Source organism: Pinus tabuliformis, chromosome 9 (assembly GCF_031772625.1).
Source record: "Pinus tabuliformis cultivar Carrire ecotype Pingquan chromosome 9, CPIR1, whole genome shotgun sequence".
In the NCBI taxonomy this organism is placed as follows: domain Eukaryota; kingdom Viridiplantae; phylum Streptophyta; class Pinopsida; order Pinales; family Pinaceae; genus Pinus; species Pinus tabuliformis.
The window spans coordinates 555,331,364-555,343,092 of NC_142307.1; the positions used below are offsets into that span (position 1 = coordinate 555,331,364).

Below are 11,729 nucleotides of genomic sequence, written 5' to 3' on the forward strand. Positions count from 1 at the left end.
GAATGTTACATCCGTTTCATCCCCATCCCTTTTCGCCGCTGCTTATTAACTGCATATCGTAATATGTGTGAAATGGTGATGCGGAAACTGCGCACAGTAAATCCACACTGCGACCCTATAGCGATCGATTCGATGTTGAATTTATATTAATTTGTGTTGACCGATGTATTTAATTAATGTTGTGCAAAAATATTTTATTTTATCCTATGTTTTATTGCCGAGTTGTAGAATTTGTAATCTGTAAACAGGTTTTATCGATACTTGTCTGGTTGAAGAATTTGCAATTGCAAATAGGTTTTATCTGAAGAATGGATTCACTTTGCAATTTGGCTCTGTTAATTTTATCTAGAGTTTGGATTGCTTGTGCCGGGCACTCAACTATTTATTTCATGAATGAAGATTAATTTTCATAACCATTTCTACTTATACAAAAAAAAATAAAAAAAAAATAAAAAGTGAAACTATCCTTCAGTAAAACCAAACGCAAATGTTATCAACTTGTGTTATTATTTCAAAACAAATTAACTAAAGAATATTCTATACAGTGATCAGAAGAGATTATCCTCTATGGAAAATATTTCTATAGGTCCTGCCCATTAACACATAGAGGTTCTCTCTTACCTGCTAAATCTTGTAATAGAAAAGTTAATGGGCTTATTAGCTCGACAATCTAGAATGGGCCAAGCCACATTCGTTCGAGCTTAGTATGCTTGCCTTTCTGTTCGTGGACTTTATCCCATTTCAACACTAAGTCTCCGAGTTGAAATTTTTTTGAAGATACAGAATTTGAATCAAAGGATGCTTTGACTAACTGTTGATGATGTGCATGGGTGATTCTAGCCTTTTCTCGTTCCTCCTCAAGTTTAAGGATTTGTAATTGTCTAAGTTTCATAGACGATGAAGGAGTTTTTCGATGAATTGAACTAAGGAAAACGAGGGAATAGGTATGTTTGTTGGTAAGAGAACTTCTTTCCCATAAACCAGATTAAAAGGAGAAGTGTCGATGGAGGTTTTCTGAGTTATTCGATCTTCGCATAGAGCAAACACTAAAGATTTATGCAAGTTCTTTTGACTTTGATCAATAGTTCGTTTAATAATCCTGATAGGGTTTTGTTTTTGGATTCGGCTAACCCATTTCATTGTGGATAATAATTAGTAGAGTATTTAAATTTAATGCCTCTTTTAAGAGAAAAATCTATCATAACATTGCCTGAAAAGTAATATCCGTTATCAAACATTAAGGCAAAAGGTAAACCAAACCTAGTGATGATAAATTGATCTATAAATTCAATAATATTCTAAGAATTGGCTACCTTGAGTGGAACTACTTCGACCCATTTGGTGAAGTAATCAGTGGTTGTAAGGATATATTTATGCTATTTAGAAGAGTGAGTAACAATATCACCTATTATTTCCAATCCCCATTGTTCCAATGGTTGATCAATGTTGAATGGTTGTAATGGTAATGCTAGCTTCTTTTGTTTTCCGACAGCTGTTTGACATATCTTACATTTCCTTACATAATTATGTGCATCTTTGAATAGGGTTCGCCAGTAATAGCCTGCACATAGAATTTTATGTGCTGTAGCGTCTCCTGCAATGTCACTGCCAGTCAATCCATTGTGAAGTTCCTGCAATACTTTCTCTGTTTCAAATTTCTCGAGACATCTAAGAAAAATAGAATCATAATTCATTCTAAACAACACAATGTTGGTAATTTGATATTGTTTAGCTTTAAACCTCAAGGCTCTTTTCTTCCTATAATTCAAATGTGGAGGAGCATATCCAATTTTTAAATAGAATATTATATCAAAATATGTTGATTCAGTGTTAGTAAGTCTTACCTCATCGATTCATACCTCATCACCTAAATGCCGTAATTCTGACATATTCGATGCTCCTGCCAACATCCTGCAAAAACCTTAACCTTTCATAATGTTTGCTGGTTTGATTTCAATCTCATATTCTTGAATAGCCATTACCCAATTTTCTCTTTTTTCACCCACATCCCCTGTACTAGAAGATTTCTTACTCCTCGGAATGGTACTATAACCTTGGTGTGAGTTTTGAGAAAGGTTTGAAGTGTTTTATTGATTTGAAAACATAGTAAGCTTATGTTTCAACATCTGAGTAATTCAATTTAGCTCCCTATAAGTTAGAACTAGAGAAAGAAATTAGGGCTTTGGCTTTGTCTTGATTTTCTTGAGTCAATATGGCTCTGTATAATTTGTGGGAAGTGAAAGTGTACAAAGTGAAATGATTAAAAAAATTTGGCATTGCTAAAGACGGGGCATTTATGATTGCTTGTTTTATCAAGTTAAAAGCTTCATGTTCCAACTGACCCCATTTCAATAGAGAATTTATCTTTATCATGGCTTGAAGGGGTAATAAAATTCTTGAGAAGTCTGGGTCAAATATTTTGACAAAATTTATTTGACCAAGGAAAGATTGCATCGATTTTTTATTATCAGGAAAAGGTATTTCAGAAATTTCTTTAATCTTCTTAGGGTCAATATGAATTCTTGTTTTGGAAACAATAAATCCAAGGAGTTTTCCTTCACTTAACGTGAAAAAATACTTCTTGGGGTTAAGGGAAATCCCATAATTTTGACAATGTTCAAAGATTTGTTTTATATCTTTTAGATGATTACTACATTTTTTGGAATATATAGTTATATCATCTAAGTAGATTGCCACTCACCTATTTACTAAACCCTTGAAGGCGATGTCCATGGTTGTTTGAAACGTGGCACCAGCATTAATTAGTCCGAATGGCCTCTTTTGATAGGCATAAGTGTCCCATTTTGTTCTGAACATAGTTTTCATTTGATCATTTGGATGGACTAAAATTTGATTGTAACCTGAGAAACCATCTAAAAAGGACATTAGTTCTGAGCCTGCAACTGATTGTAATATCTGTTCCATAGGAGCCAAAGGAAAAGTGTCCTTTTGGTAGGCTTTATTGAGATTGTGAGAGTCTATACAAATATGAATATCATTGTTTTTCTTTCAAACTGGGATGAGATGGGAGGCCCACCTGGAATGCTTGACAGGAAAAATAATTTTGGCTTTTACTAGTTTATTTAACTCGGATTTAATCTGGCTTTCTAGATTAACATGAATTTTACTTAATTTCTACTGAACAGGTTTTTCATTAGAGTTCATAGGAATATTATGTTGAATAATACAAGTGTTATTGGTTTAAGATTGTCATAATTCCAAGCAAAGACATTCTTATATTGTTTCAATAGACGTATAAAAGCTGATTTTTCTTCCAATGTGAGTCTGAGACCTAAATTGATGTTTTGTGGTTTCATGTCAGTTCCAAGATTGATTAATTCATACCTTAGAGTTAAACTCTGAAGTTTTGAATTAGTAGATCATTTTAGTCTATGTTTGAGATCGTATAAATCTTCCAATTTAACTACAAATTTTGGTGTAGTGTTGTTGTTGGTTTCTTGCTTTAGTTGGTATTCATCAACTATCTAGTCATCACACGAGCCTCCTAAACTAAGGGAGCTTACGATATCAGGATCATTGTTAAAGACTCTCCAGTTGGTGGTATTATCAGGAATATATGGCCTAAAACTTTTTTCAATGGAGAATCGATCTAGGATGTAATATTCTGGTGGAATAAGCTTGGAAGCCGCATTAACTAGGAGATCAGCACTAGCATTTTGGAGTCTTGGGATAGTGGAAATATTGAACGCTGTAAAATGTGAGGTCAGGTCTTGGATTAATGATTGATAGTGTTTCAAATGTCCTAATAGACAATGTATAATATTCCTTACTTCCCTAACGACAATTTTAGAATTGCCAAACACTTGGAGGCATTTGATATTAAGACCAATTGCTTTGTGCAAACCCTGAACCAATGCTTCATATTCATCAATATTGTTTGTGCAATAAAATTCAATTCTACATGCTAGTAGAGTCTTTTCTCCTTCTGGGCTAACTAATATGCATTCTGCCCCTTCTCCGTCATTGGATCTCAATCCATCAAAAAATAATTTCCAAAATAAATATTTGTGTACAGGTTTATCTACAAAATTCACACATTTAGAGGTACTTGTTTTGGAATAATTTTTTATTTGAGATACAACAATTTTTTTTAAGAAAGGTGAAGTATGAGCATTGAAATTCCTTAGGAATGACTCAACAAAATAGTTTCTGAATATATTATTTCTATATCCTACCGACTCATCTTGTCCTTCTAGTTCTGTCACTATATATTTTTGATATTTCTCTCGATCAACCCTTATCTGATTTGGATTCTTGTTATAAGGAATCCACATGTGGGACCAGTCGATTGTGAAATAACCATGGAGCTTTTCTGACCAGTCCCTACTAAGGATTAAGCCATAGAATTCAGGAATATCAGCTATAAGTATATTAATGACTTGAAAAAAATTTGGGTTTGATGAAATTCTAATGGTTATTTGATTAAATTCTCTGACAACTTTGACTTGAGACTGATCTAATTGTACCATTCATATGACAGATTTATGAGGCTAGACGTTTAACTTAGCACAGGCTGTTCTAGGAAAAATGTTAGATGAAACACTAGAATCTACTAAAAATCTATTTAAGTTTTTATTAGAGACTTCAAAAGTAAGGAGAAATGGCGGAGTATGAGATTTAGATATTCATCCAATTAGAGCGATGTCGATTGGATCAATTTTGTTTATAGAAATACTAGGGGGCTTCCCATTTCCTGAGCTGCTTGTGATATTACTATGGCAAGAAGTAGGGTAGTGGGAACTACTTTGAGTTCTTTGAAAAGTAGCTTTTGCTGATGTTTTAATTTACTAAGATCATGAAAGGTGATGTTTGTCATAGTTTTCTACATATCCTCAACAATATTGGATTCGATTTCATTGGGAATTATCAGAGTTTTGGATGAAGGTGAAGAATCTGATTGGTTAGGATTTGTTTGAGTATATTTTGGTGAAGATTTCTTACCTACGAATTTATCTCTGGAAGGTGGCATTGAAGTTTTCTATTTAGAACTTGATTGAGGTGGATCAAGCTGATTCTTGATTTTAGTGCCAACAGGTAGTGCTTCTTGATCTTCATCATTTGGAAGGATAAAATCCCACATTCCTTATAATTCCACTATTTCTTCATCATCTGTTTGTTCTTCACTTGAGGTTTCTTCCTCATCTCCATCTGATTCAGTGTTCGATATAGCATTTGGAGGTTTAGTGTCAGTTAGGGCATTCCTTTTATATGGCCTAAAAGGTTTCTTGGAAGAAGATTTTGCTACATGTTTTTTTATGTCAATCATTTCAGAGACATGGTCTTGAGGATTTTTTGTAACCCTTCCAGATAAATAGGATCCTTTTGTGGTTTTTTCCTAGAATCATCTCTAAAGGTTACTTTCTTGGACTTTCTTTCCTCTAATGCATTTTTCTTTTCTATGTCCAAGATACCTTTTTCAACAGCCATTGCTTCTTTCATATTTTCTACTAACATTTGTTTGGCAACGCTATCAATGATGATGGTTGTGTCTGAAGGTAGAGAAGAAATGTACCATTCATTTTGGACCTCATCACTAGGCTTGGACATCGTAGGTATTTTACTCAATAACTTATTGAAATGAGAGTTGAAGTCCTTAATGAGTTCTTTTGGTCCGCTTTCAAATTGGAGAGGTCATTTATCAAAGTTTTTGTAGACCCATCATCTCCAAATTTAGTTGAAAATTTCTCTTGAAAAGTATCCCAGGTATTAATAGAGACTGATGGTAACAAAAAGTACCATGATCACGCTACTCCGTGTAGAGTATATGGGAATAATCTTACAACTGGGTCTTCCTCTGCTACTCGATTAAAATTAATGGACAACATGAAATTATTTATATGTTCTTCATCTAACATACCATTATCAGGATTAAATTTAGGCAACCATTTTTCTGGATGTGCTGGAAATTTGGACAAAGGTCCAGCCATTCTAATAGCTCCTATGTTGGCCCATGGCCTTAGTTGAGGTTGATTTTGTGGTTTATTTTGTGCCATTGTTCGGATATTCGTAGAAGAGGTTGAAGCAGTGGTTGAAGTTGGTTGGGTAGAGGATGGTTCAAGTCTTCTACTTGTGTGAATCACGATCTGGAGTTGGGAAGTGGGTGTGTGACCTTGCAATGATATGGATGGAATGGATGATGATGATGAAAGAACCTCACTGTGAGATTCTGATGGTGTCTTCTTAACCCTTCTATGACTTGGTAGAGGGAATTAAAATGGTGGGATTCCAAGTTTTTCACTTTCTTCTATAGTTAGCAGTTCTAATGGGGTATATTAAGAAGTGACACTACCTTGGGATAAATCAGATTCTTCTTGAGGTAATGAAATCCCCTACAATTTGTGGATCAAAGATTGTACTTCAGGGGGTTCAGAAGAAGAATTGCCTGGCTTGTTTAGGATTTCAGCAGTGGGCTCTGTATTTTTCTTTTCAACTACTCAATTAGGAATAGGAGATTTGGAATGTGAATGAGAAGTTGGAGGTGATGGTGAGGGCGTTTTACTCTGAGAGTGGCCTGTAGATTTAGATTTACCTGCCAGTCATAGTCATGGCCCTCCTTCTAGTGCCAATTAGTTGAAGGCTGGGAAATCATTGCCTGGACAAGGAGGATAACCACCCGGTTCGGACCTTGGGATAACTCGTTTTCCACTCGAAATAGTGACTCTGACTAGGGATGATGGGACCAGTTTCGCAATCTATTTTTATGCTTGTGCTAACAGAATGATGTTTTGAGATTTTGTAGTAATACTTATCCTTAAACTAATCTATTTAACTAATAATAAAATGCAGTTTATCCTAATCATGAATATTTTTCTAACTATAATTATCTTGGGAGTAACATGATATATGCATTCTAAAATAATGTCCTAAAGCAATTGATAATAAAGATCATTCAATTACAATAATAAGTGAACCCATTTAAAAATGATTGTTTCGTATAAAAGTTAGCCGAAACGATATGAGATATATATATCGCATAAAAAATTCATCCATGTATTTAGCATAAACTATAAAACATCATTATAAAATAGTGCAATAATGGCAATCATAAATTCACACTTTCATACATAAATAACTTGAATATAATGTATTTCTTGGTGCATAAGTAAAAAAGGATTAAGAGATAAAAGTACCATTTATAATATGTTCTACTCATGTTCTCCAAGAGTATTCATCTACTTTCAAATCATCTAACATCCTCTAAGAGTAAAGAAGTCTAATTTCAGTAGAAGATTTCAAATTCAAGTAGAAAATAAATCATGTTCCATTAATTTCACGAGAACTTCCTCAAAGGGACAAAAGTGAATGTTTTGAAGAATGTTTCTGATAAAATTTCTTAGCGCCTCTCTAAATGCATGAGAGGGGTTTAAATACTAACTTATGAAACTAAAAATAGATTATTACAAAAAAAATTGAGGAGGTTTAAACGACTTGCCTCAATTTAACCAAAATAGAAATGTGCATAATGCCTAATCCTACATTTGATCCTTCAGATCGCAAATATCTAGCAGGGACTTGATGAGTGTAGTTTCGATGACTTTAGCTTTCAGTTGTCCTGTAAACAAGGCATTGATGAGCGCTAGCACCATTTTCTTGGTAGAAACAATTAGGCATTTCAGCGTCATACATTGGATGTGTGGTTTTACCAACTACTTCAAATATGTCTCCCAATTTAACCTGGTAACTTGCCTAATTTCTTCTGTTCTTTCTTCTGCTACCTGTTTCCACTGTAATTCAAGTTGTTTTTTATTTCGAAGGAAATCAGGAGTGGTCTCTGCCACAAGATTAGCACTATGCAAATTTTCATTTACACTTTTAATGACATTGTTTTCCACTACTCTTGCATCCTCTGTTGCATGTTCTGCCTCCTTGAGATGAGAACTCCAACTTGCAAATAAGATCTTATGTGATTCATCTAGTTTGGGCATGTCGGCTCTTCTCCCATTCTTAGAATTTGGCCAAGTTATGAAATCTAAAACCTTTTTAATAATTTCGTCATATTCAAGTCGCATTTCCACAACTTCGCTTGTTAACTTATCGCTTATTTCGTAGTGAGAATTCCACTGCAATATCTTTTGGCATAGCAATTCTTTTTGGTGTGTGAGATGGGAGTTGAGGATGAGTGCCTCGATGACAAACAGATCGATATTTGGGTCGTCCTTATGCATATCTGTTATGATTTGTATCTGTGTTTCCTTTCCTGCCAAGCTCCTTTACTGTTCTATTTTCATTTGTTGGAACTCTTGTTGTAGCTTAGCCAATTTTATTTTTGCTTATTGGTTGGTTTTGGCTTGTTGTAACTGCTATTCTAGTGACAAAATTTTGTTTTCTTTGTCTTTAATAAATAGTTGTACTTCTATTGCTTTGTCAATGGTTGTCGTAGCATATGCACCTGTGAACTATGAGAGCCTAGTGAGGTTGGCCGATGGGTTGATGGATGAGTCTTTCCAGAGGACATCAATCAAATCATTGTCTAGAGTGATAGCAGTTGTGGATTCCAATTTTCTCTTCTTTCTTTGTCTCTTAACAAAGGCCTTGTGCTGTGGGCTGTAAAATAAATCAAGAGGGGGAATTTCTTCTATTCTTAAAACAATCTCAAAGGTGGGGGTAACAAGAATGTGTTCTATTTCTTGAGTATTCACAATTCCCCCTATTATAATTTCCAGAGTTGTTTCTTGATGTGTTATTTGCATATCCAACGCTTTTTCCTTTGTGTTGAGTTCTCTATTGAAATTATCCCACTCCTTTTACAAATTAATTACCTCAGGCTTTATCAGCTATATAGATGGAGTATGGGTTTCAATTTGCTTGATGGTTGAAGTCTCTTCATCTATCTTTGTTGTAGACTGGGTTGTATCCTGGATTGATTCTTTGCTCCTACTTTCCTTATTTTTTGATGACTTCTTAGATCCCTTTGCAGATTTCTCTCGGGATTCCTTTTCAGAACTAGCTTTAGATTTTCCTTTAGAGTCACCATCTAGGCTTACATTGGGAGTGGGCTCCTTAATTGGTTCAATTAACAATTCGTCAAATGGGACATTTGATAATCTCTCTTCTCTGTAGCTATAAAATGCTTCAAAACCCTCTCAATCAAAAAGTATCTGGGCCATATGGTTCACTTCTTTGAAGGTGTTCTTTTGTACAATAACATGATCATATGTGTCATTCTCATGGCTGAATATCTTTATTTTGACAATAGTAGTAAAATCCTTGACAATATCGAATGGGTCGTATTGTCTTCCGGGGAACTTATGTAATCGTAGACACAATATATTATCTAGTTCCTTGAACGCATGTCCAAGGTCACGTAATGAAAATACTCCACGTGATACAGAAAATTGAGGTCAAATGGCCTTCTTTGACTCCTTCGATGTTTTGCTCATCCCTCCTTCGCTACATGTCTGATAGGCTATCTCTCTGGCCATTAATTTATCTGGGACATAGAAAGGCAGAACATGTGGAGAGGCAATGCTACCAAATACTCTGATATATGTAAATGTCTCTTCCCTAAACCATTAGGCTACCGAGAGGATGTCTATCTTGGCTTCTTGGGAGAATCTAGAGGCATCAATGTTACAAATTCGTTTATGGATAGGAAGCATAACCCCGTGACAGATCTTGAAAAAATGTGGTTCAAAATTTGATTCCCACATGTATTTGTGGTGGATGTGAATAGGAAGTGGATCTTGAATAGTCCACTTCCATCCCATAAGAGGGAATTTAGTACCAAAACAAATAGCATCCATAACATAATCACACATGAAAAATGGAGGGTAAACTCTCGAAGCAATGCTCCTTTCCCTTCTATAATCTATAATTGCTTTAGCTAAATTATCAGACAGGATTTTTTCCCAAACTATTATTGTTGCATTAACGGTCACATCTATTAAGGGTAATCAATCTAAGGAGAGTTTGCTACTCTCGGGTTTGCAAAATAGTCTACAGAGCATAGTTGCAGCAACACAAAAAGGGAAACAAATAGATGCGGTGGCGTATATACCGCTTTTATTTTTCTTGATTCTTTCTTCATTATTTGACCAATCCTTTGTGCAGTCCGCCAGGTCCTCATTTTCTTTGATGAATTTCTCAACAAATTTCTTGTTGTAGGTAACCTATGGCTTTGGTAAGTGCTACATAAGCCTTAGGTTATCTAGAGTGAAAGATCCCATAACTTCCTCGGCTCCTATCTTTAATTCTCTATCATATATATCAGCGTCGTCAATGACCCACTTAACCATGTCGATATATGGGATTATTTTTGTTCCTGTGACTATTCGGTGCAGAAATGAGCATGTAAGCTCAGTTATGGGAATCAGAGGAATCGCACCCATAAACTATAATCGTTATCTCAAGAATCCTTGGTTTTTCTTCCTCTAGCAACTGATACATAGCCCCCCACGTAGACGTCCATGCTTCCCTATTATATGTAGTATCTGTGAACATAGGATTTATTTTCAACTTCTCAGAGGCGACTGCTTTCCCTTTCTTCAACATTGCTTTCGGGTCCATGTTCTGTGGCTTTTTCCTAAAAGTTTCAAGAGTAACAATTTTTTGGATAAATATGATACTTAACGTAGGAATGAATTGATGAAGAAAACCAGTAAAAGTGATAAAGGTGTTTTATTTGAAATCACGTAAAAAGATATCAAATCACTCTAAATACCTTTCACACATTAATGCAGTTACTTCTTCATAAATGGCTACTAATTATCCATTATCCTTTGAATATCCATAAATATTCACATCGTAAATCGAGAAACAATCTCCTAGGGTGGTGAGCCTTCAAACTGCGTTAATAGTGATTTTGTGATTTACAAAGCAATATCGCATAACTCATTTTTGTTTAACTTACCATTTTTTTTAAGTTTGTGTGAAATGCGAGATGCGAGAAACAAGCATCATCACTTGTCGAGCTTCTTTTTAACGAATAATGGACCTCCGCATGTGTTGGTGGGAAGATTAAGAGGTTGGTCTAGGTTGACATCACATTTCACAATATCGACATATAATAGGTTGAGGCTTGTGTCGTATGATTGAAATGCCATGCGAGAAGGCTATTATACCATCGAAGTTTTGTAGATCGTAATCTCTTAGATTGCAATATTTCAGGGTAACCTCTCAAGGGAAGTCTTTTATAATTTGTGATGCGAGACTTTAGAAGTTTTAAGTACTTTCTAACATTATGACCGTTTTTTGAATATAGATTTTCTTTTTTGATTATTTCATCGTAGATCCTGGTGGGTTAGAAAGGTATCGTTTGTGATGCATTTCATGCTAAATAAGAAAAAGTAGCATTTTAATGGTTTTATAGGTTTTGTTTGATATCTTTATTTATTCGAAAAATAAAAGAAATACTTACATGCTAGAATTGATTTTTTGGGTATATTCATTTTTTGAAAGGGTCCCTATTTATTAAAGTAATATTTTACTACTAACATTAATAAATGGGGGTGTTGTTGACAAGCACAACAAAACTGCACTTGGGACAAAAGAAATAATATGTGAATGCAAAACATGAACCCTGAAATATTTAATTGTGTTTACCAATGAAAATGCTTATTTTTCCACCCGGATGTGGGTGGCAGCTTGAGGATCGCTTGAGCTTGTTGCGTTGGGTAGCTGGCGTCATACGGTGGCTCGCCAGGACGGCATCAGTCGGTGGCTCTGCGAAGCATTAAAACCTTTAAATGCTGAGGAGACGGCATTGCAGG

The 11,729-nt window shown here is 35.0% G+C and overlaps 1 protein-coding gene across 1 annotated transcript in view; it reads right to left on the reverse strand.

Annotated features, from left to right (window-relative positions):
* The window catches only part of LOC149149721 (protein STRUBBELIG-RECEPTOR FAMILY 8-like), a 29,553-nt gene extending 21,367 nt beyond the window's left edge, over positions 1 to 8,186 (reverse strand). The window contains 1 exon segment of the mRNA XM_089442569.1: positions 7,737 to 8,186. Within this exon segment, the coding sequence (XP_089298695.1) occupies positions 7,737 to 8,186 (450 nt within the window).
* Positions 8,187 to 11,729: the final 3,543 nt, after the last annotated feature.